The sequence below is a fragment of the Hypanus sabinus genome, chromosome 22 (assembly GCF_030144855.1).
Source record: "Hypanus sabinus isolate sHypSab1 chromosome 22, sHypSab1.hap1, whole genome shotgun sequence".
NCBI classification, from domain to species: domain Eukaryota; kingdom Metazoa; phylum Chordata; class Chondrichthyes; order Myliobatiformes; family Dasyatidae; genus Hypanus; species Hypanus sabinus.
In genome coordinates, this window is record NC_082727.1 from 30,663,065 (window position 1) to 30,686,759 (window position 23,695).

Here is a 23,695-nt window from a genome sequence, read left to right on the forward strand (position 1 = left end):
GACCTCTTAACACATGTATACTGATCTTCATAGGTCTTCCTGCAATCTTTTAATCATTGCAATGCAGAAGAAAGCAGTTTGACTGTGTTTGTAATTTGAAAGAGTTAGTATTCTCAAACTCTACAGGTTTTTTTCAATGACCTCTCGGTTTTATTTTCTGGCAGTTTTGGTGTAATTGATTTAAAAAATTAGATTTACTGGATATTGAATGTAATTGGCACTGTTGTTTTTTTTTGTTAAAATTAAACTGACAAAACATTCAATGAAAAGAGATTAGAAATCAAACATATCATTCTATTATTCTGTTTCATAATGTTGGTTGCTGTAGATATGGTAATAAAATAAGCAAGAAATCATTCAAAAACAACACACACAAAATGCTGCATGAACTCCTTGGGTCATGCAGCATCTGTGGAGGAAAATGAACAGATGTTTTGAGCCACGACCCTTCATCAGGACTGAAAAGAAAGAGGGCAGAAGCCAGAAACCAGAATTAAAAGGGGGAAGGAGAGGAGCATAACCCGGCAAGTAATTAAGCCTACAAGAGGCAGTTTGTACCACCATGAAACAGATAGTTTACGTCTGTGAATGGCCTTCTTTGCGATAGATGTATTGATTATCAACGGGTGCACTTTGTAGCTTAGTTCCCATGTTTCATCTCTTACCTTGATCATCAAATGAGACTTGAAAAAATGGTATCCTGCACTCTCAGTGTGGCCTTCTCTACATTGGTGAGAACTAATGTAGATTATGAGAGCACTTCACCAGGCTCCTTCGCTCAGTCTGCCACAAAAGTTGGTGCTTGCTGGTGGCCATTAATTTCAGTTCAACTAACTATACTTATTCTGACATATTGATTCATGGCCACCTGTACTGTATGATGTGGCCACACTCAGGGTGGAGGAGCAACTGCTCATCACGTCTGGAAGCCTCCAACCTGATGGCATGAGCATTGATTTCTCTAACTTACAGTAATTTCTCTCCTACCCACCCCCCATCCCATTCCCAGTTCTGGTTCTCTCTCACCCCTTTCAAATTCAGATTCATTCATTTATCACATGTACAGTAAATAGAAACATACAGTGAAATGTACTGTTAATAACCAACACAACCTAAGGATGTGCTGGGGGCAGCCTGCAAGTGCCACATTTACCACTGCCACAATGTTCAGCAGAAGAACGGAACAACAGAACCTCTTCTCCTCCTCGCCTGCCCATCACCTTCCTCTGCTGCCCCTCCTCCTTCCCTTTCTTCCGTGATCCACTCTCCTCTCCTATCGAGTTCCTTCTCATTCAGCCCTTCACCGCTTCTACTCATTGCTTCCTAGCTTCTTATCTCAACCCCTCCCCCACCACCCAGCTTTCCCTTCACCTGGCTTCACCTATCACCTGCCAGATAGTACTCCTTCTGTTCCCCCCACCCCCCAAACTCCTTCTGCCTTCTTTCCCTTTCGTTTTCAGACCTGATGGAGAGTCTCGGCCCAAAATGTTGACTGTTTATTCTACTCCAAGATGCTGCCTGACTTGCTGAGTTCCTCCAGCACTTTGTGTTTGAAAGTGACATTGCCTTTCTTCATGGGGAGCATATTCCTTAATGACGAGGATTCTTGCCCATCTTGAAATATTAATATTGGTCAGTTACTATAGAAGCAGCTGTACAATGAGCAAAAGGGTTCCATAGGAACAGAAAATGAATGTAGAATGTAGAAGACGGTGGAAATCTGAAATTAAATCAAGATGCTTGAGAAATACTCTATCAAGTAAAGGCAGTCTGTGTGCCTGAAACTGTAATTGTGCTTTTCATTTTCCATGAATACTGCTGACCTGCTGAATTTTTCCAGCATCTTTTGTTTCATTTTTAGAATGTGACTTTGCAATTAAGTGCAATGATGCACAGATGGCAAATTTACTGCTGATTTCATTGTGCTACCACATTACATCAATTAGAGCATATTTATATTTGGTGTAGGCTCTTTCTTCCATAGATTGCTTTTATGTAAAAGTTTTCAATTTTGCCATGTGGTTTAATTTAATATTTTACAGCCAAGAGTTAAACTTGTTCATTTTAATTCATCTTCCTGAAGTTGCATTTGTTTAATTTTTAGAATCTGTATTGCTGCTGTATGTTGAAGATTTGTATAGGAATAAGTGGACTCTATTAATATTCAGACCAATTCTGAATGTTTATTGGTTTAGCAATTGATGTACAAAAAGTTTTATAATTCAAAAATCTATGTGCATCTCTTGATTATGAATGGCATTAATTTTTTCAAATGATCTAATCTTTATAACAAGATTTTTTGGAGATCATTTGATAATTGATCCAATGACACAAAATAAATTGCTTTGTAGTTTTAATTCTTAAATATTTTAATTTCCAACATTCTTTTCTTTTTGCTTCCAGGTATTTGGTTCTTCGTGTCATGATCAGGTATTCTTGGAACTTCGTAAATTCCTGCCACAGTTCCTTGGTACTTGGGCACCATCAACTGCACCTAATGGTATCCTTTGCACAGAGCTGTAGTATTGAGTGTGACTGTGCTCCTATTTTTCTATACTTATTTTGCCAACTTTATGCCTGAATATAATAAACATGTTTGCTGTGTATTTAGTCTTCACATTTTCTTATTTTACATTGAATTTCTTTTTGTTTCAGTGTAGTAAACTTGTGTCATTCCCTCCCTTCCTCAGCATGGCTTTGAAATCCATTTATGTATGATCAAGTGATTACTTTTAAAGGAAGTATAGCAGTGTGTTACACGCAGCCCTGCAATAATGACACAGAGTCGGTGAGCTGCAGTTGCAAAAGAGGTTTATTCAAACTTCGTGGCCTTGTTTTAAAGCCTTCCTGATCCCGCCCTCCCCAGGTGGGAATGCTGTAGGGGGCGTGTATTCACAGTCCCGTCCTGTGTGCGGGCTTTTCCCCTTGCTGGTGAAGCAGGCTTGGCGCCCTCTTTGGGACCTGCCTCAATTCCGGTGCGCGCTGCTTTTTGAGTCGGTTCGAGTGCGCTGGGAAGTGGGTCGCCACAGAAGGTCCTTTATTTGCATTGAGAATGCTTGTGTGCCTCTGAGCTGAAAATAATCAATAGAATTGATTACATCTGAATGGATGATGTGTCACAAGTTTAAAAAATGCAGAGAAATCACATTGCTTTTTGTACTTTTATATAGAAGATCGAGCGTAGAACAGTACAACATAAGAACAGGACCTTTGGCCCACAATGTGGTACCGAACCAATTAAATTAGTAATCAAGTGGCTAACTAGTCTTTTTTTTCCCTACACAGTGTCATATCCTTCCATTTTCCACAGTCATGTACCTGTCTAAATGACACTTAAGAGTCTCTGATGTTTCTGCCTCTACCACTACCCCAAGCAGTGTGTTCCGGACACCCGCTTCTCTGTATATAAAAAAAAACCTGTGCCTCACATGTCCTTTTAAATTATGCCCTCTCACCTTAATGCACCTTTTCCTGGCTGATGAACTAGATCTTATATTAAAGAAAGCAACATTTAAAATCTGCTCTTTAATTTTTCATTATGATTAATTGATTTGTGCATTCCCAGTGTTAATTTATAAATAGGTGAATAATGTGATATGGCCTGTAAAAGAAGTACAGTGTAATGCCTTTACCTAGAAAGTAAACAAAACTAAGATTCCACTTCCCATTCCCATTCCGATATGTCCATCCGTGGTCTCCTCCACTGTCACGATGAGGCAGTGCTTAGGTTGGAGGAATAAACCTTATTATTCTGTTTGGGTAGCCTCCAACTCGATGGCATGAACATTGATATCTCAAACTTCTGGTAATGTCCCCCAACCCCCATCTTTCTCCATTTCCCATCTCCTTTTCTCCTTCTCACCTCATCTCACCAATCAACTTCCCAGCACTTTACTTCATCCCTCCCATTCCAGGTTTCACATCACCTGGTTCTCTCTTGCCTCTCCCTACCTTTTAAATCTACTCCTCGGCTTTTTTCCTCCAGTTCTGCTGAAGGGTTTCGGCCCAAGACGTGTAGTGTACATTTTTTTCATAGATGCTGTCTAGCCTGCTGAGTTCCTCCAGCATTTTATGTGTGTTGCTTAAACTAAGATTTATATTTCATGGGATCTACTGAAGCAGGTTTTCTCTTTAACATTGGAGTTCAGAATTGTATCTTAAACTGGAAGATGTGACGCGTTGTTTCAGCAAGCCATGCATCATGGATGTTAAAATTGGGAAAAAGAGTTATGACCCCGATGCTTCAGCTGAGAAAATACAACAACAGATCAGCAAATACCCACTGATGGAAGAAATTGGCTTCTTGGTTCTTGGCATGAGGGTAAGATAAATTTAATGTTAAACCGATAAATCTGACTCATTTTTCAAGGGTAGCCATGGGTACCCACATGGGCTCCAGCTATGCCTGCCTTTTTGTTTGCTATGTAGAACAATCTGAGCCTTCCCCGGTAATGCTCCCCAACTCTTCCTCCACTACACTGATGACTGCATTGGTGCTGCTTCATGCACAAATGCTGAGCTCGTCAATTTCATCAACTTTGCTTCCAACTTCCATTCTACCCTTAAATTCACATGGTTCATTTCTGATACCTCCCTTCCCTTTCTCAATCTCTGTCTCCAACTCTGGACACAAATGTTGGCCAATATCTTTAATAAGCCTACTGAATTCCACATTTATTTTGACTATACCTCTTCCCACCCTGTCTCCTGTTTTTAAAAAAAAGTGCTATTTTTTTTCTCACTTCCTTTGTCTATGCAGCATCTATTCCTAGGATCCGGCTTTCCTTTCCAGGACATCAAAGATGTCCTCTTTCTTCAAAAAACAGAATTTCCCTTCCTCCACTATTGCTGCTGCTCTCACCCATGTCTCCTCAATTTCCCGAACATTCGTGCTCACCCAATCTTCCCACCGCCTTAATAGTGATAGTTCCTCTTGTCCTAATTTAACACCCCATGAGCTTCTACGTCCAACACATTCTCTGCAATTTCCACCATCTCCAAATGGATTCTACCACTGAGCTTATCTTTACCTCCCCCACTCTCGCTTTCTGCAGTCTCCAGGGATCGCACCTTTATCACTAATCTCCCTCCTAGCACTTAACCCTGTAAGCGGCCAAAGTGCTACACCTGCCCATTCACTTCTCTCACCTCCATTCAGGGCCTCAAACGGTCCTTCCAGGTGAGGCAACACTTCACCTGCAAATCTGCTGGGTTCATCTATTGTGTCCAGTGTTCCCGATGCAGCCTCCTCTCCATTGGTGAGAACTGTTGTAAATTGGGGGCCTGCTTTGTCGAGCACCTTTGCTCTATCCTCCAAAAACAGAACTTCCCAGTGGCCAAACCTTTTAATACATTTTCCATTCCCGTTCTGACATGTTGGTCCACAGCCCTTCTCTTGAGCAATGATGAGGCCACCCTCAGGGTGGAGGAACAACACTTTATATTCTCTCTGGGTAGCCTCCAACCTAATGGCATGAATATGAATTTCTCCTTACGGTAAACAAATTCCCCCACCCCTTCCTTTATTCCCCACTCTAACCTTTTACCTTTTCCCACCTGCCTATTACTTCCCCTTGAGTTCTCTCCTCCTTCCCTTTCTTGTATGGCCCACTCTCTTCTCCTGTGGGATTCCTTCTCCAGCCCTCGACCTTTCCCTTTCCTTCTAGTTATCCTCCGTCCCCTCCCACCACCTTTTTATTCTAGTGTCTTTCCCTTCCTTTCCAGTGCTGAAGAAGGGTTTTGGCCCAAAACATTAACTGCTTATTCATTTCTATAGATGCTGCCTGATTTGCTGAGTTCCTCCAGCAGTTTGTGTGTGTTATTTTGTATTTATTTTTGCCTTTTGGTTATTAAAGATTAATTTTCAAAGGAAGGTGTTCTGGATGAAGTCATTGTTGCCTGGACAAGATTAACACGTAAATGCAGCTGTTGTGAGCTGTGATGATCAAAACGTGGACCAAATGATGTAAACAAATAGAGAATATGCATTTAATTACAATAACAATACTTGAACTGAGAATCAAATAAAAAAATACATAAATCTATTAAAATCACTTCTTTAACCCTTGTTGTTTAAAGAATCAAAAATAAACTCACCAGAGAAAATGAAGTTTTTCAGAGCATTACAATTCTATGACCAGATGTTTTAAATTTGAGTACCTAGATTTGTTCATGGGTCTTTTTACATGAATTTCCAGTTTATTCTCATGGATTAATGAGACTGTCAGTTGTCAGCACAAATATTGTCTGTCTTGTGTCAATTTAGAATCTAAGTGTCAAAGTATTTTCTGAAGAAAAGGGAAGGTTTTTTTTCCATAATCTGTGGTCTAGTACTGAAAAATAATGCTGATAATGTTAATATAGCATAGCGCTGTTTAAAAACAGGCATAAAAATTATACTTTTAACATGCAGTGTTCACACTTCCTGGTGCTTCAATAGCTTCCTGTTACATTTTTGTGTTGTATTCCTGTACTAAATCTGATAAACCCATTATCCTTGTACTAAGGCTCCCAATGTTGTCATTATCTTCAAGTAATGTCCTTTTTTTATGAGTTTGAGTCAGATTTTCTATTTGTTGATCTGCCGATAATGTTATATCCTGGATACCTTTCTTATAAAAGCTAGGTTTGTACACAGCCATAATACTAAATTGGTCAAATCAAAGTCACCAATAAAATCCTGCAAGACTGAAGTGAACATAAGCTCTTATTCTCTTCTGCATCATCTTCTAGTTTGTGATTGATTCATCCTGCCATCTTCCATAGCCTCTCCACTCTTTGCTATTTAGGGTCTGTTCTAGCCTGTTTATTCAACTTAATCCAGTCATAGCCATGGAATCTCAATAATAGCTCTCCTCTACCTGCCTGCATTGTTATCACAGGGATATACAGTTGCAAGAAAAAGTTTGTGAACCCTTTGCAAGAACCTGATTTTCTGCATTAATTATTCATAAAATGTAGTCTAGCTAATAATAATAGACAAACGCAATTTGCCTAAACTAATGACACACAATTGTACTTTTCATGTCTTTATTGAAAACATTGTTTAATCATTCTGAGTCCAGCCTGGGAAAAATGTCAACCCTTCTATTTAATAACTCTAGAATCTCCTTTAGCAGTAATAACCTCCACCGAATGTTTCCTGTAGCTGCTGATCAGGCTTGCACAAAGCCGAGGAGGAATTTTAGACCATTCCTCAATACACAACTCTCTCAGTTCATCAATATTTCTGGGATACCTTGCATGAACAGCCCTCCTCAGCTCATGCCACAGCATGTAAATTGGGTTAAGGTCTGGACTGAGGCTTGGCCATTCCAAACCACAAATCTTTTTTTAAACCGCTCTCGCTGATTTACTTGTGTATTTTGGATCATTGTCTTGTTGCATCATCCAACTTCTGTTAAGCTTCAAGTGACAGACTGCTACCCTGATGTTCTCCTGTAAAATGTCTTGATACAATTTTGAAGTCATTGTTCCCTCAATCATTGCAAGTTGTCCAGACCGTGAGGCAGCAAAGCAGCCCCAAACCATGAAGCTCCTTCCACCAAGCTTCACAGTTGGAATGAGGTTTTGGTGGTGGTGTGTAGTGCCCCTTTTCCTCCAAACATAGTGTTAAGCATTTCTGACAAAAAGTTCAACTTTTGCCTCATCTGTTTGCAAAACATTTTCCCAGAAGCATTAAGGAACATCCAGGTAGTCTTTTGCAAACTTGAGACAAGCAGCATTGTTGTTGGGTTTTTTTTGGAGAGCAGTGGTTTCCTCTATCATGTCCATCCATGAACACCATTCTTATTCAACATTTTTCTTATAGTGGACACAAAAACAGAGACTTCAGCAAGTTCTAGAGATTTCTGCAGGTCTTTTGCTGTTACCCTTGGGTTCTTTTTCACCTCCTGCAGCTTTGCATGCCATGCTCTTGGTGTGATCTTTGGAGGACACTCACTCCTAGGGGGAATAGCAACAGTACTGAATTTCCTCTGTGTGTCAGACATTTTCGCTTATCGTGGACCGATGAATACTCAGGTCTTTAGAAATGCTTTTGTAGCCTTTTCCAGCTTCATGCATCTCTACAATTTTTCTTCTAAGGTCCTCTGAAAGTTGTTTTGATCGAGGCAAGAAGAGCAGGCTCTGTCAGTAACCTGATTTTGTGTGTCTTTTTTATAGTGCAGGGTACCTCTACAACCCACACCTCCAATCTCTCATTGATTGGGATGGCTGACTCCAAATAGTTTTTGTGAAAGGCCTTACCCCAGAGGTCCACATACTTTTTTGAACCTAGACAGTGATTGTTTAAATGGTGTACTAACGAGAAGAAGTACAATTGTTTGTGTTTGTTTATTATGACTTAGATGAAGATCAGACCACATTTTATCAATAATTAATGCAGAAAATCAGGTAATTGCAAAGCGTTCACAAACTTTTTCTTGCAACTGTATGCTTGATCCTCATCTTTTTCATCTACTTGCTGTCCTGGTAACATCAACTGGAAACAAAGCTTTGGTTTCCAGATGTCAGGTAATACTACAGTTTTGCCGCTCTGCTATCTTTAGACTCTCCGCTAATCAGACTGTTTGTCTATAATTCTGTTGTGGATGAACAGAAATTTTTCTCCATTGAAATTTTGGGGAATTTATTAATTCTGTTACCAGAGAATGTGATGAAATTAATAACGACAGAGCAGAACTTAAGGTAAAGCCATCAAACTGAAAATTTCTCTCACTACCCACCATCTTTGTATTTGCTATCTTACTGAGGCTCCTGGTTATTTGAAACCTTGTTGATCTCTATTGTGGATGAACTGGATGCCTGAATCTGTACATATGTCTGTGTGGAATTTTTTTCCCAGCATGGGAAATGTCCTCTCTGCAAAAGCCTTTTGAGCCCTGTAATAATTTTGTAAGTCTCAATGACACAAGGAGCACAAGGAGCAGAAATGGGATTGAATGGTCTAATTCTGCTCCTTGTGTTTTACCATCTTATGGTCTTTCTGAATTTTGTCCTTGATATGGATGAATTCAGTATTGTCTTGAAGTGGCTAGCTATTGAGATGCAAAGCAGAAAGGAAAACCTTGGAGCAAGGGATAACTATTCAGCATGGCAGTGTTTTGTAATGCAGTTAGACGTCATCAATATCCATGCTAAGAAATCCGATGGGAATTTCACTAGGTGTCCTGAGAATGAGTAATTTTCTTCTACAGATGGTTTGGAGTGAATAATATGAGAATTATGTAGGTATTGAAGGAAATGGAGGATTACGCTGATGAAGGGAATTAGCAGGGGACTCGGTGTTAAATATTTGTTTATAGTGTAGCGGTGTGCTACACGCAGCGCTAAAATTACGACACGGAGTCGGTAATTGCAGTCGAAGGAAAAAACTTTATTCGAAAACTTCAGCCTCACTTTTAAGCCTCCCTCAACCAGCCCCCCGTGGCGCAGAGGCTCCAAAGCTCTGTGCTCGCAAACCCCCGTAGGCTATCTAATTGTGAGTCGGTTCGGATGCGCCAGGAAATGGGTCGCCACATAACCCCCCCCCAGAAACGGCGATACACCCCCCAATGTCCACAGTCTGGGTCAGAACCTGCTTGGGAGGTCGGCCTCTGCGCCGAGGCGCCGGAAACTCGGCCGGTTGCGCCAGGTCCACATGGGCCGGTTTGAGGCGGTCCACCGTGAAAACCTCCTCTTTCCCCCCAACGTCCAGCACGAATGTGGACCCGTTGTTCCGGAGCACCATAAACGGCCCCTCGTATGGCCGCTGCAGCGGCAGCCGATGCCCGCCCCTTCGTACAAACACAAACTTACAGTTCTGTAGGTCTTTGGGTACGCAGGTCGGGTGCCGCCCGTGCTGTGAAGTGGGTATGGGGGCCAGGTTACCGAGCTTTTCACGTAGTCTGCCCAGGACAGCTGCGGGTTCTTCCTCTTGCCCCCTTGGGGCTGGTAGGAACTCCCCGGGGACGACCAGGGGCGCGCCGTATACCAACTCGGCCGACGAGGCGTGCAGGTCGTCCTTGGGCGCTGTGCGGATGCCGAGTAGGACCCAGGGAAGCTCGTCCGCCCAGTTGGCTCCTCGCAGGCGGGCCATGAGGGCCGACTTCAGGTGACGGTGGAAACGCTCCACTAGCCCGTTCGACTGTGGGTGGTAGGCAGTTGTGTGGTGCAGCTGAGTCCCCAAAAGGCTGGCCATAGCTGACCACAGGCTGGAGGTGAACTGGGCGCCTCTGTCGGAGGTAATGTGGGCTGGTACACCAAAGCGAAATATCCAGGTGGCGATCAGGGCTCGGGCGCAAGATTCGGAGGTGGTGTCGGTGAGCGGGACCGCCTCTGGCCATCTCGTGAACCGGTCCACGATAGTCAGGAGGTGCCGCGCTCCGCGCGACACTGACAGGGGGCCCACGATATCCACATGAATGTGGTCGAAACGCCGGTGGGCGGGATGGAACTGCTGCGGTGGGGCTTTGGTGTGCCGCTGCACCTTGGCCGTCTGGCAGTGCATGCACGTTTTGGCCCATTCACTGACCTGTTTGCGGAGTCCGTGCCAAACGAACCTGCTGGAAACCATCCGGACAGTTGTCCGGATGGAGGGATGCGCCAAGTTATGAATGGAGTCGAAAACGCGGCGCCGCCATGCTGTTGGGACGACTGGACGGGACTGGCCGGTGGCAACGTCACAGAGTAGGGTCCTCTCACCTGGGCCCACGGGGAGGTCCTGGAGCTGCAAACCGGAGACTGCGGTTCTGTAACTCGGAATCTCCTCATCCGCCTGCTGCGCCTCTGCCAGTGCCTCAAAGTCTACCCCTTGGGAAAGGGCATGAACGGTAGGGCGAGAGAGCGCATCCGCCACGACATTGTCCTTACCTGAGACGTGCCGGACATCCGTCGTGTATTCAGAGATGTAGGACAGGTGGCGTTGTTGGCGGGACGACCAGGGGTCGGACGCTTTCGTAAACGCAAAGGTAAGCGGTTTGTGGTCCGTGAACGCGGTGAAGGGCCGACCTTCTAGGAAGTACCTGAAATGTCGGATTGCCAGGTAGAGCGCCAACAGTTCCCGGTCGAAAGCACTGTACTTAAGCTCGGGTGGTCGCAGGTGTTTGCTGAAAAACGCCAGGGGTTGCCAGCGACCTGCGATGAGTTGCTCCAGCACCCCACCGACTGCCGTGTTTGATGCGTCCACTGTGAGGGCAGTAGGGGCGTCCATTCTGGGATGTACTAGCATTGCGGCGTCCGCCAAAGCTTCCTTCGTTTGAACGAAAGCGGCGGCAGACTCCTCGTCCCAGGTAATGTCCTTGCTCGGACCCGACATCAGGGCGACCAGGGGGCACATGATCCAGGCAGCTGAAGGGAGGAAGCGGCGGTAGAAATTGACCATACCTACGAATTCCTGAAGGCCTTTGATCATGGTGGGTCGGGGAAAGAGGCGGACCGCATCTACCTTAGCGGGCAGAGGGGTTGCCCCGTCTTTAGTAATCCTGTGGCCCAGGAAGTCAATGGTATCGAGTCCAAACTGGCATTTGGCAGGGTTGATTGTAAGACCGTACTCACTCAGTCGGGCGCAGAGTTGACGGAGGTGGGACAGATGCTCCTGACGACTGCTGCTGGCTATGAGGATGTCATCCAAATAGATGACCGCGAAGTCCAGGTCCCGTCCCACCGCGTCCATTAACCGCTGGAACGTCTGTGCGGCATTCTTCAGGCCGAACGGCATGCAGAGGAACTCGAAAAGGCCAAACGGGGTGATGAGAGCCGTTTTGGGGACGTCGTCAGGATGCATCGGGATTTGATGGTACCCTCGGACGAGATCTACCTTGGAGAAGATCCGTGCGGCGTGCAGGTTTGCTGCAAGGTCCTGAATGTGCGGCACAGGGTAGCGGTCCGGTGTGGTAGCCTCGTTCAGCCTGCGGTAGTCGCCGCATGGTCTCCAGCCCCCCGTCGCTTTGGGCACCATGTGCAGGGGGGAGGCCCATGGGCTGTCGGACCGCCGGAATATCCCCAATTCCTCCATCCTCTGGCTCCATCCTCTGGAACTCCTCCTTCGCCAGTCGGAGCTTGTCCGGGGGAAGCCGCCGAGCGCGGGCGTGGAGGGGTGGTCCCTGGGTGGGGATGTGGTGTTGTACGCCGTGCCTGGGCATGGCCGCTGTGAACTGCGGTGCCAGAACCGATGGGAACTCCGCCAGGACCCTGGTGAAGTCATTGTCGGACAGCGTGATGGAGCCGAGGTGAGGGGCTGGCAACTGGGCTGCACCCAGGGAGAACGTCTGAAAGGTCTCGGCGTGTACCAGTCTCTTCCTGGGCAGGTCAACCAGTAGGCTGTGAGCCCGCAAAAAATCCGCACCCAGAAGCGGTTGGGCTACGGTGGCCAGTGTGAAGTCCCACGTGAACTGGCTGGAGCCGAACTGTAGCTGCACCTGACGGGTGCCATAGGTCCTTACTGTGCTGCCGTTCACAGCCCTCAGGGGGGGACCCAGTGCCCTGCTGCGGGTGTCGTAACTCGTCGGAGGTAAAACGCTGATCTCAGCCCCAGTATCGATCAAAAACCGGCGTCCTGACCTTCTATCCCACACATGCAGGAGGCTATCCCGATGGCCAGCCGCCGTAGCCATCAGCGGCGACTGGCCCTGGCGTTTCCCGGGAACTTGCAGGGCGGGCGACAACGGCGGGCTTCTGCGCCCCACCGTTGGTGGTAGAAGCACCAGTGTTCATTGGGCCGGGGGTTGGCGGGCTCTGCGGCCGGGCCTGGACTGGTTTGCTGCCGGGAGCGTGGCTGGGATATCCGTGCAATGGACGCCCCGCTCACCTTTTTGGCGTTCCACAGCAAGTCTGCCCGGGCTGCCACCTTCCGGGGGTCACTGAAATCCGCGTCGGATAGCAGCAGGCGTATGTCCTCGGGCAGCTGCTCCAGGAATGCCTGCTCAAACATGAGGCATGTTTGTCCGTCGGCGAGAGACAACATCTCATTCATTAAAGCCGATGGAGGTCTGTCGCCCAAGCCATCCAGGTGCAGTAAACGGGCAGCCCGCTCGTGCTGTGAGAGTCCGAAAGTCCTGAGGAGCAGGGCTTTGAATTCCGTGTACTTGCCGTCTGCCGGGGGCGACTGTACGAACTCCGCGACCTGGGCCGCTGTGTCCTGGTCGAGGGAGCTCACCACGTAGTAGTAGCGGCTGTCTTCTGAGGTGATCTGGCGAACGTGGAATTGGGCTTCGGCTTGCTGGAACCATAGGTCCGGGCGCTGTGTCCAGAAACCCGGCAGTTTCAACGAAACCGCATGAACAGAGGCGGCATCGGTCATTTCTGGTCCGAAAATCGTTTGGACCGTCGGGGTCACCAATTGTAGCGGTGTGCTACATGCAGCGCTAAAATTACGACACGGAGTCAGTAACTGCAGTCGAAGGAAAAAACTTTATTCGAAAACTTCAGCCTCACTTTTAAGCCTCCCTCAACCGGCCCCCCATGGCGCAGAGGCTCCAAAGCTCTGTGCTCGCAAATCCTCGTAGGCTATCTAATTGTGAGTCGGTTCGGATGCGCCAGGAAATGGGTCGCCACAATAGGTTAATTTAAGTGTTGCTGTAAGAGCATAGGAAATGGATTCAAGAGTTGGCCTGTTGTCTTGACTTAGCTTTAACATGATCAGTCCCAGTCCTGAGCCTCGGCTCTATTTTTTTCAACCATTGAAATTCTCCAAAATTTAAGGTCAGAGCATCCATAATAACGAGAAAATATCTGTACTTTATGTGAAGAGATTTCTCCTTTCCTGGACAAAATAGATCTGACCCTGCCAGAGGAAACGGCTACAAGACACCTACCCTTTTAACTCTTCTCAGAATATTGTAAATTTTCTGCTTGATGAATAGTTTGAAAGGTGAAATTGATGTTCAGCTGTCTTAATTGTTTTTGTTTATTAATATTTCATCCACTTTTATTTCCAATGCATGACAAGCAGATGATGGGAGATTCTTCAACTCTATGGCCTCCCTTTTGTGGGGTTGGAAATTCCATCCTGCAACAGGTTGTTTGAATATATATTTAGTTGCATTGACTGGCTCCTGAAGTTCTATCCCAATTTCTTTAAGTAGTTAACAGGATATAGGATTGGTGGAGCAGAGATGCAGAAAAAAGATCATGTGCAGATGCAGCATGTCTGTGTAATTACAAAAGCTTTAAATATTTTGGGTCACAACTGTCAAGTTTTTTAAAATACATTAAATTTCATTGTTTTTAACAAGGCAAGTGATTGCAGAATATTTTGTTGTAGGAGTATTTCCCAGCCAGCCCTCTTCCTTTTAGAGACAAATTTTATAGGATAACTTCTAAATATCCATGTTAAACCAAATATGGTGAAATTACTTGTTATACTAGTTTTCTTGGGTATTAAATGATGTTTACAATTTTACTAGTTTGGCAGGGGGCTAGGGATCAGATTTAAAGTCCGAATGTCCATTGAAAATTACATTTTTTCAGCATGTTTGTTTAAACCCTTTCAAATAGACATGTTTGTTTCAGTAGTAAATAATTCAGTGATTTTTGTCTTCCTTGTTCATTCTTCCTCCAAATGCAAAGAGAAATGACATTTCAAATATTTTGAGAAGAAATGTGCCCATTTGTAGCTGCTTGTTGACTCTTTGTTCTTGTGTTATGATTCAAAACTATTGTTGATCATTAGCTGAGGATCAAACATTTCATGGAGCCCATCAATTTTATTTGACAGTGATTAGCACAAACATCCGCTTCTGGCTTGTCTTTGACCAGGATGTTATTTTAACTCAGAAATAGAATAATAAATATATGGATGTCATTGGGCCTCATTGTATTGATAAATATTTTGTGGCATTTTCAAATGCATGTGTGTAGTGTTTCTGCATTGTTTTTCCAAAATGTATATTCTTGTTCAGGACTTGGTGATCATTTTAATATTTTTTATATCACTAATGAAGAATTTTCCCTCTTGATTTCTTATCTCTTTATTTTATGATTTAGTGTGAATTGCAAGTTCCTTAGAGTTTTAAAGATTTGTGACACAAAAGGAGGCCAATTGCCCTATTACGTCTGGCAATTGATAAAGAGCTGTTGAGTCCTGTCCCATTTGTCAGCACTAATTCCTTAATCCAACAGTTTATAGTTCTTTAAGTACGTGTCCATGTCCACCCAAATATGATGAGAGTTTCTGCTTCTGTGCTATTCTTTCACCCAGTGAATTTATGCTTAATTTTATCTGGCTCACTTTTTCTTGCTTTACATCAGTGCCCCTGGTTTACGACACCCAACCACCCCCCCCCCACCACCCAGGAAAAAAGAGAAATAGGTTTGTTGTATTTCTTCTGTCTAGCCTCTTAACAATTTTGCTCATCTTCTTTGAGTCTACCCTTCAGCCTCTTCTGCTGCAAATAAAACAATGGCAACTTTCCTCATAGTTAAAATTTAACAGCCTTAGCAATATCTTTTTCTGCACTCTTTCCTGTGTAATCACATCTGGATTGCACTGTGGTGACCAGATCAGAATGCAGTATTCAAGCCTACTGAAATTTTGCCACATTTTGTATATCAGGCTTGAAAGCGATTTGTTTCATTACCATGTTATCAGTAGAAAAACAGTTTGGCCCGCTGACTCTTGCACAATGTCCATTAGGAGATGGAAAGTAATGATACCTGCAAAAGGAAGCTGGCTGTCCTGTCCTTAACCTATTGATATCCTGGCTACGATCAGCTAAGTCAGCAAGTGTCCAGCTCCAAGTCTATGGGGAAGTTTTGGACGTGTACAAGTTATCTGTGAACTGTTCCCTCAACCTATGGACTCATTTTCAAGGACTCTTCATCTCATGTTCTCGATATTTATTGCTTATTTGTTTTTTTTTCTTTTTGTATTTGCAAAGTTTGTTTTTTGCACACTGGTTATCTTCCCTGTTGGTGTGGTTCTATTATGCTTCTTGGATTTATTGAGTAAGCCACAAGAAAATGAATCTCAGGGTTGTATATGGTGACATATATGTGCTTTGATAATAAATTTACTTTGAGTTTCAACATGTATCAAAAGTGCGTTAAAGTACTCTGCTTTGTATATGATAACACGTAGCTTTTACTAGCAGATGCTTCTTCCTGTTCCTTTTTTTCCAACTCAATATTTATTTTTCAGATAAGTAGTCTTATTTTTGCTTATCACCTCACTTTAAAAGTAATAGGTTACAGAATTACACAGAACGGTAGTGATTTGAAATTATTTTTAAAAAGTTCCAGACAATCCAAGTGCAATTAATTAATGTTTGCTTGCATGGACAGAAGATTGGCTGATTGGTAGGAGGCTTGGAGTGGGTGGGAATAAAAGGGTACCTTTTTAGATTGACTGCTGGTGACTAGTGCTGTTCTGCAGGGGTTTAATGTTGTGTCTGGTATTTTTCATGTTTTATGTTAATAATCTAGATGATGGAATTGATGGCATTGTGGCAAAGGTTGCAGATGATACAAAGATAGGTGGATGGGCAGGTAGTGTTGAAGAGGCAGGGAATCTGCAGAAGGACTTGGACAGATTAGGAGAATGGGCAAATGAGTGGAGAATGGAATACAGTGTGGGGAAGTAACTGGACATGCACATTGAAAGAAGAAATAAAGGCATGAACTATTTTCTAAATGGTGAGAGAATTCAGAAATTGTAAGTGCAAAGGGACTTGAGAGTCCTAGTGCAGGATTCCATAAAGGTTAACTTGCAGTTTGAGTTGGCTGTATGGAAGGCAAATGCAATGTTAACATTCATTTCAAGACCAGAATATAAGTGCAAGGATGTAATGCTGAAGCTTTGGTCAGACCACATTGGGAGTATTTAAGCAGTTTTTGGCCCCATATTTAAGAAAGGATGTGTTGGCATCAGAGAGTGTCCAGAGGAGGTTTACAAGAATGATCCTGAAAATAAAGTGGTTAACATACGAGTATTTAATAGTTCTGGGCTATACTTGCTGGAGTTTAGAGGAATCATTAGGAGTATGGCAGTGTGGAGGATCAGAGGGATCTTGGGATCCAAGTCCATAGGATGCTCAAAGCAGCTGTGCAGGTTGACTCTGTGGTTAAGAAGACGTTCGGTGTATTGGCCTTCATAAATCATGGAATTGAATTTAGGAGCCGAGAGGTAATGTTGCAGCTATATAAGATCCTGGTCAGACCCCGCTTGGAGTACTGTGCTCAGTTCTAGTCACATCTTTCACTACAGGAAGGATGTGGAAGTCATAGAAAGGGTGTAGAGGAAATTTACAAGGATGTTGCCTGGATTGGGGAGCACGTCTTATGAGAATAGGTTGAGTGAATTTGGCCTTTTCTCCTTGGAGCAACTGAGGATGAGAGGTGACCTGATAGAGGTGTACAAGATGATGAGAGGCATTGATTGCGTGGATAGTCAGAGGCTTTTTCCCAGGGCTGAAATGGTTGCCACACGGGTTTAAGGCAGTAGGTACAGAGGAGACGTCAGGGGTAAGTTTTTTACTCAGAGTGTTGAGTGCGTGGAATGGGCTGCCGGCAACGGTGGTGGAGGCATATACGATAGGGTCTTTTAAGAGGCTTTTAGATAGGTACATGGAGCTTCGTAAAATAGAGGGCTATGGGTAAGCCTAGTAATTTCTGAGGTAGGGACATGTTCGGCACAACTTTGTGGGCCGACGGTCCTGTATTGTGCTGTAGGTTTTCTATGTTTCTGTGAATGTGAGGTAGGAAGAGTGTCATTGAAACCTACCAAATATTGAAAAACCTAGGTAGAGTGGACATGCAGAAGGTGTTTCCAACAGTGAGAGAGTCTAGGACCAGAGAACACAGTCTCAGAATATAAGGACATCCCTTTAGAACAGAGATGAGGAATTTCTGTAGCCAGAGGGTGGTGAAACTGTGAAATTCATTGCCACAGACAGTTGTGGAGGCCAAGTCATTGGATATATGTTTAAAGCAGAGGTTGATAGTAAAGATGTCAAAGGTAATGGGGAGAAGGCAGGAGAATGGAGTTAAGAGGGAAAGTATTTCAGCTATGATCGAATGAAGAAGGCTTGATGGGCTGAATGGCCTAATTCTGCTTCTGTGTCCTATGGTCTAAATTCTCAAATGATGATAAATGTGAGTGTTTTTTTTGCAATGGGAGTGGATGTCGGTGAGAAGACATGCAATTATTATCCATCCCCAGTTATTCCTCAGAGGACAGTTACAATAGTTAACTGCATCGGTGGGTCTGGAATCATATAATTCAGTAGTCTAGAATAAGTAAAGATGACAGATTTTCTTCCCTGAAGGATATTAATGAACCTAAAAGGTTTTTATGTCAATTGTAGTTTCATACTTGCCTGTGTGAATGGTAGCCCTTTATTCTCGATTAATTACATGAATTTAAATTTCTCAGTTGGTGTACTGGGGCTCAAATCCATGTCTCTGGAACAACAGTGCAGACCTCTGGATATTTCGCTATATTCTTTAAGCACAATGTTAACATACCCATAAATTGAATTTTGCATTCATATTTTAAGCATCTGCGTGTAGCCTGCAGAAGCTATCTTAGAAGTGCTTTCAGAGTTTCACTGTTTGTCACATTTGGAAAAAATAAAATTCTCAGCAATTACTGGCCCTCAAAGTAAGTTATTTTCCTGTGAAAAGTAATCTTTTGAAAGCTGATGAGCAGGGATGCCTGGGTGGACTTTTACATTCAAGAGGAAACTCTGGACCCCCCAGTTAATTAATACTAGTTTTAATTATTTTTGAGTATTTTTTTCTCGTGTCTCAACACCTTAGATCAATTGTAACAATTTAGATATGCGGGCATTTGAGATTAATGCATTTAGTATTGTTCAAATATATTTGTTTGAAGTATAGGTTAAAATTTGCATTTGGAGTGGTGAATATAAAATCCATTGCAATCTCTGCCAGTGATATGGTGGATTTTGATTATATTTAACATAAAATGTAGTTCTTGTAGATCCTGACTGACAGGATTTTCAAACACTGCTTTGTTTCAATGTAGTTTTGCCAACAACCTTTTTCTGCTTCACTGGTTAGGAATCATTTTGATTATCTCCTTAGAAAATAAAAATGAAGTTAAGTTCATATGGCATTCAATCATCTTTGAATGGAAGTGACTGAAAACATTTTGCAGTGTTTAATTATAAATCAATTTGCAAGTGTACTTATTTTCCTGTTGTTTTATCTTTACCACATCAAAACCTGTTGCTAGTCTTGTGTATGTTTACCTTATGTGTCACTGGCAAGGCCAGTGTTTCTTGTCCATGCGTGATTGCCCAAGAGAAGACAGTGGTAAGCTGCCTTCGGAACCTCCTCAGACCTTCTGGTCCATGTACTATTGTGGTGTTATTCGAAAAGGAGTTCCACAATTTTGACCAGGTAATGATGGCCAAGTGACAGTGTATCTTCCAATCAGGATGTTATGTGATTTGGAGGAGAACCTGTGGTTGGTGTTGGGGAGTATTCTGGAGTTATGTGGATATAGCAGATATTAATTCAATAGTTCAATAGTTCCATATAATATCAGAGAATATACACAACCTGAAATTCTTGCTCTTTGCAAACAGCCACAAAAACAGAAAACAAAAAATGAATGACCGTAGAGACGTTAGAACCCCAAAACCTGCTTCTCCCTCACCCATGCAGCAAAGCATCAACCCCCCCCTGCCCCACTTATTTCAGCCCAAAGCATCAGTACCTCCCACCCACCAAGCAAGCAATAGCAAAGCCTCCGAGAGAGAGGCCATGATCTGCGGTACAGAAAAATTAATCGTTCACCCGACAATTTGACATACCACAGGCTCCCTCTCTCTCCCTAATAAAGGGGCAGAGAGGTGCCACAGAGCAAGAAGGGAGACCAACAAAAACAAAACAACTCATTAATTTAAGGTGTTAAGGTCTGCCGTGTTGTTTTTTTCAAGTTCTCCGACTTGAGAATTGATAGTAAACTCTTACAATGGGGGGGGGGGGGGGGAGAGATATTTGCCAAGTACACAGACCTCTGACATCTGATCTGCTGTTCTGGAGTTTCCATTTTCTCCTGTGACACTTGTTGGTGGCACTGGAGTAGAACTGGCTTCTCCACAGGGCCACAAAGGCATGCTCCTCTTCTAGGCTGCACCCTTGGGATTTTGAAAAATGGCCAGTCAGCCTGGAAGCTGAGACCATTGCCATGAAGACCCACAGTTTGAGTGCAGCTGACAGAACCCATCTGCCTTGAAAAGGGGGAAAAAAAGAGACATTAAAGGTAGAAATTAAGCTGTTTCTGCAGATGAGCTCGAAGAAGCTGCTCTCCAGCACCATCGTAGTTCTGCCCAAACAACCACCTTTCCTGAGTTCTTATTGTAGATATACATAGGTTCAGGACACTTGAAATTAGCCTTCAGTTCTTATTTTTAAATGGAAATCAGTAATTTGAAGTTGAACTGGCCCATAGACTGAGAGATTACATATACAACAGCCTAACATTGAGACAGTGGAGTTGTTAATTTGCACCATTGTGACTTGAGTTCAAGCTGTCAGACCAGCTTGATGTTGTCATTTAGCATTTCAAAGATAGTCACAAGTGTAGGTAATTAATTGTTTTGTGTATTTATGATATTTGTATACTCAGACACCCCTGACAACATTAATTTTGGTTGTCTAGCTCTTTGCTGTCAGAAGTTTTTAGAATATTTGTGTTAATTAGTTTCTACCAGCAAAGATGTTTTGACTTTCAGAGGTGTTTAATCAATTATAATGTGCTTCCACTTTTGTATCTCAAAAGAATCATTTGTCAATCCAAAGTATTAAAGAAAACAATGTCATCGTAACTACTGAAATTTTATTCAATCACTTAGCACTGATAGTGTCTCCGGAATGATGCCAGCTTGTTGTGACGATTAAAGACTTCCGTATCACCAGCTTCAGTGTCTTTCTGGTGACTTTGATCACAGTCGCAACAGTTGGTGGCGCTGCTTTGCCCTGCTTTCTTTATTCTTGTTGGTGTGAGAGGTGCTACCAGAATGGTATAAGGTGAAGGTCCTGAATTTTTGGGTGGGTGTGGATGCGATGCCACATTACTGCGTCCTAGACAATGCTGAGCGTGAGAACATAAGAAATAAGGCCAGGAATAAGGTCATATGTTTCTGTGAATTACCCATTGTTTAGTAAGTTTCTGTGAATTTAATTTTGTATGACCACTTTTTATCTGACCCCTATTAACACAATTGCACTATTGTACCAGAATCAATGTGAAATTATGTTCCTAGTTCAAGCTATTGCTCCCCCATGGGAATAGTTAACGGTAATTAAAAAAAAGACAAGCTACTGTTTAACTGAGTAATAAATTAGAACACTGCCAATACTGCAGTACTATAAAACTGTATTGGTTCATAATAGTTATTGACGGAGGAATTCATCCATTGTATGCCGCCATGTTCTTTTGATTGACTGTAAATGAACAAAATCAGCACAGACACTGGGTGTAGATAATGGACTGCCTTCGTTACTTTTCTGCCTGAAGTAGTGTCAAAATCTAACAATAAATTTTCTGACACAAAATATAAAAAAAATCACAGCTTTTTGAATCAGCATCTTTTGGTCCAAATGGATAACATGAGCACACGACTGACACTATTTAAAAACTTTTCACTCTAAGCATGGTGTCGTGTCTAATGACAACACAAGTGCACACGACTGATGCTAGTTAGATACTGTTTGGCAACTGTCTCCTGTCCCAATTAAATGGCATATCATTTCAAATAAATGAAGGGAATCCTGGATATTTTGTTGATTAGATTTTGTTCTTAACGAACTGTCCCAAATAAGTGGCTGCCCTGATTAACTGATTGTCCAATTAATTGGAATCCACTGTATATGTCTCCTTAAAGAAGGTGATCAAAAATCAACATAGCACTCAATATGGTCTCATTAAAGCTGTGTAAAGAGATATAGAGTGACAAGTTGGAATGGGAAGTGGAATTAAAATGGGTGGCTACTTGGAGATCCCACTTATTCTGGAGGATGGAGTATAGGTGCTTGGCTAAGTGGTCTCATGTACAGGAGGCCACACCTGGAGCACTGGACACAGTAGATGACTCCAACAGACTCACAGGTGATGTGGTTTCAGCTGGAAGGACTGTTTGGGGCCCTGAATGGTAGTGAGGGAGGAGTTGTAGGGGTAACTAGAGCACTAGTTCCACTTCCAAAGATAAGTGCCAGGAGGGAGATCAGTGGGGAGATCAGTGGATCATGGACAAGAGAGTCATGTAGGGAGTGATCCCTGCGGGGAGAGGGATTGGGAGAGCGCTTTGCCGAACACCTAAGCTCTGTCCATTAGAAAAAGCGGGATCTCCCTGTGGCCACCCATTTTAATTCCACTTACTTCCCATTCCCATTCTGACATGTCAGTCCATGGCCTCCTCTACTGTCACAATGAGGCCACGCACACCCGGGTTGGAGGAGCAACACCTTGTATTCTGTCTGGGTAGCCTCCCACCTGATGGCATGAACATCAATTTCTTAAACTTGTGGTAATGCCCCCTGCCCCCCCCCCCCCACCCCAGCCTCCTTTTTCTTCCCCATTCTCCATTCCCATTTCCCTCTCTCACCTTGTCTCCTTACCTGCCCATCACCTCCCTCTGGCTTTCCGCCCACTTTTATTTCTTCCATGGCCTTCTGTCCTCTCCTATCAGATTCCCCCTTCTTCAGTCTTGTATCTCTTTCATCAATCAACTTCCCAGCTCATTTCAGAAAGGTGGGGGGGGGGTGTTGTACTGACTCTTATCTATATTAACTTCCTGTTGAGAGTGTTGTGAGCTTCAAGTTCCAAGGTATGAACATCACCAGTAGCCTGTCCTAGTCCAACCATATTGACATCATGGCCACAAAAGCTCACTTCCTGGAGACTAAAGAGATTTGGTATGTTTACATTGACTCGAACCAGTGCATCATAGAAAGAATTCTGTCTGGATGCATAATGACTTGGCATGGCAACAGCTCGGCATGTGGCTGCACGAAACTACAGGAAGTTGTGGACATGGCTCAGCACGCCACAGGAGCGAGCCTCCTTTTTATGGACTGTCTATATTTTGGTGCCGTGGGAGGAAGGATGGGAAGAGGCCCACAAGAGAAAGGCCTTGAAGTACCAGCCCTTTGTTCAAGAGTGCAAAGACAAGGGATGGCAGGCATGGTTGTTCCCTGTGGAGATCGGCTGCAGAGGTTTCCCAGCCAAATCAGCATGGAGGTTGTTGTCAGCTCTGGGCCTGGATGAAAGGAGCAAAAAACAAGCAGTTGGTAGGATAGAGGAAGAGAGAATGAGCCTCTTGCTGGATTTGGAGTAGGCGAAAGGAAGGAAGCTGGAAGCCAGGAGCAGATGGACAGTGATTTGGCCACTACTGCTGGCCCACCAACTGGAGAGTGTCGTGGTTAAGGATCGAAACATTCTGTGAAGGTTGGGAACTACCTGATGACATCTGCAGCTGGCTGAAGGTTACGGTTACCTCACAAGGTATTTGGAGAATGCACCCTAACAGCTGTTATGTAACAAGTCTCACAGCTTCAGTAAACTGGCTTATGTAATCATAGACCACACCCACCCTATTTATTCTCTTTCCTGCCCTCCCCTATACAAAAGCTTGAAAGCATATGCCACCAGGTTCGAGGACAGTGTCTATCCCACTGTTATCAGACTGAACGAACCTTATAAAGATGAGCTTTATTTGTCACCTCTATATTAAAACATGCAGCAAAA

General features: G+C 43.7%; 1 protein-coding gene across 3 annotated transcripts in view; it reads left to right on the forward strand.

Annotated features, from left to right (window-relative positions):
* Window positions 1–23,695, forward strand: part of ipmkb (inositol polyphosphate multikinase b) — a 262,387-nt gene that overhangs the window by 49,504 nt on the left and 189,188 nt on the right. For all 3 annotated transcript variants that reach the window (XR_009507440.1, XR_009507441.1, XM_059947428.1), the window contains exons 3-4: window positions 2,404–2,500; window positions 4,149–4,321. Coding sequence is in view for 1 of the 3 variants with exons in the window: in XM_059947428.1 (XP_059803411.1) it covers window positions 2,404–2,500; window positions 4,149–4,321 (270 nt within the window). In the remaining 2 variants the exon portion in view is untranslated. The remainder of the gene's footprint in view (window positions 1–2,403; window positions 2,501–4,148; window positions 4,322–23,695) is intronic.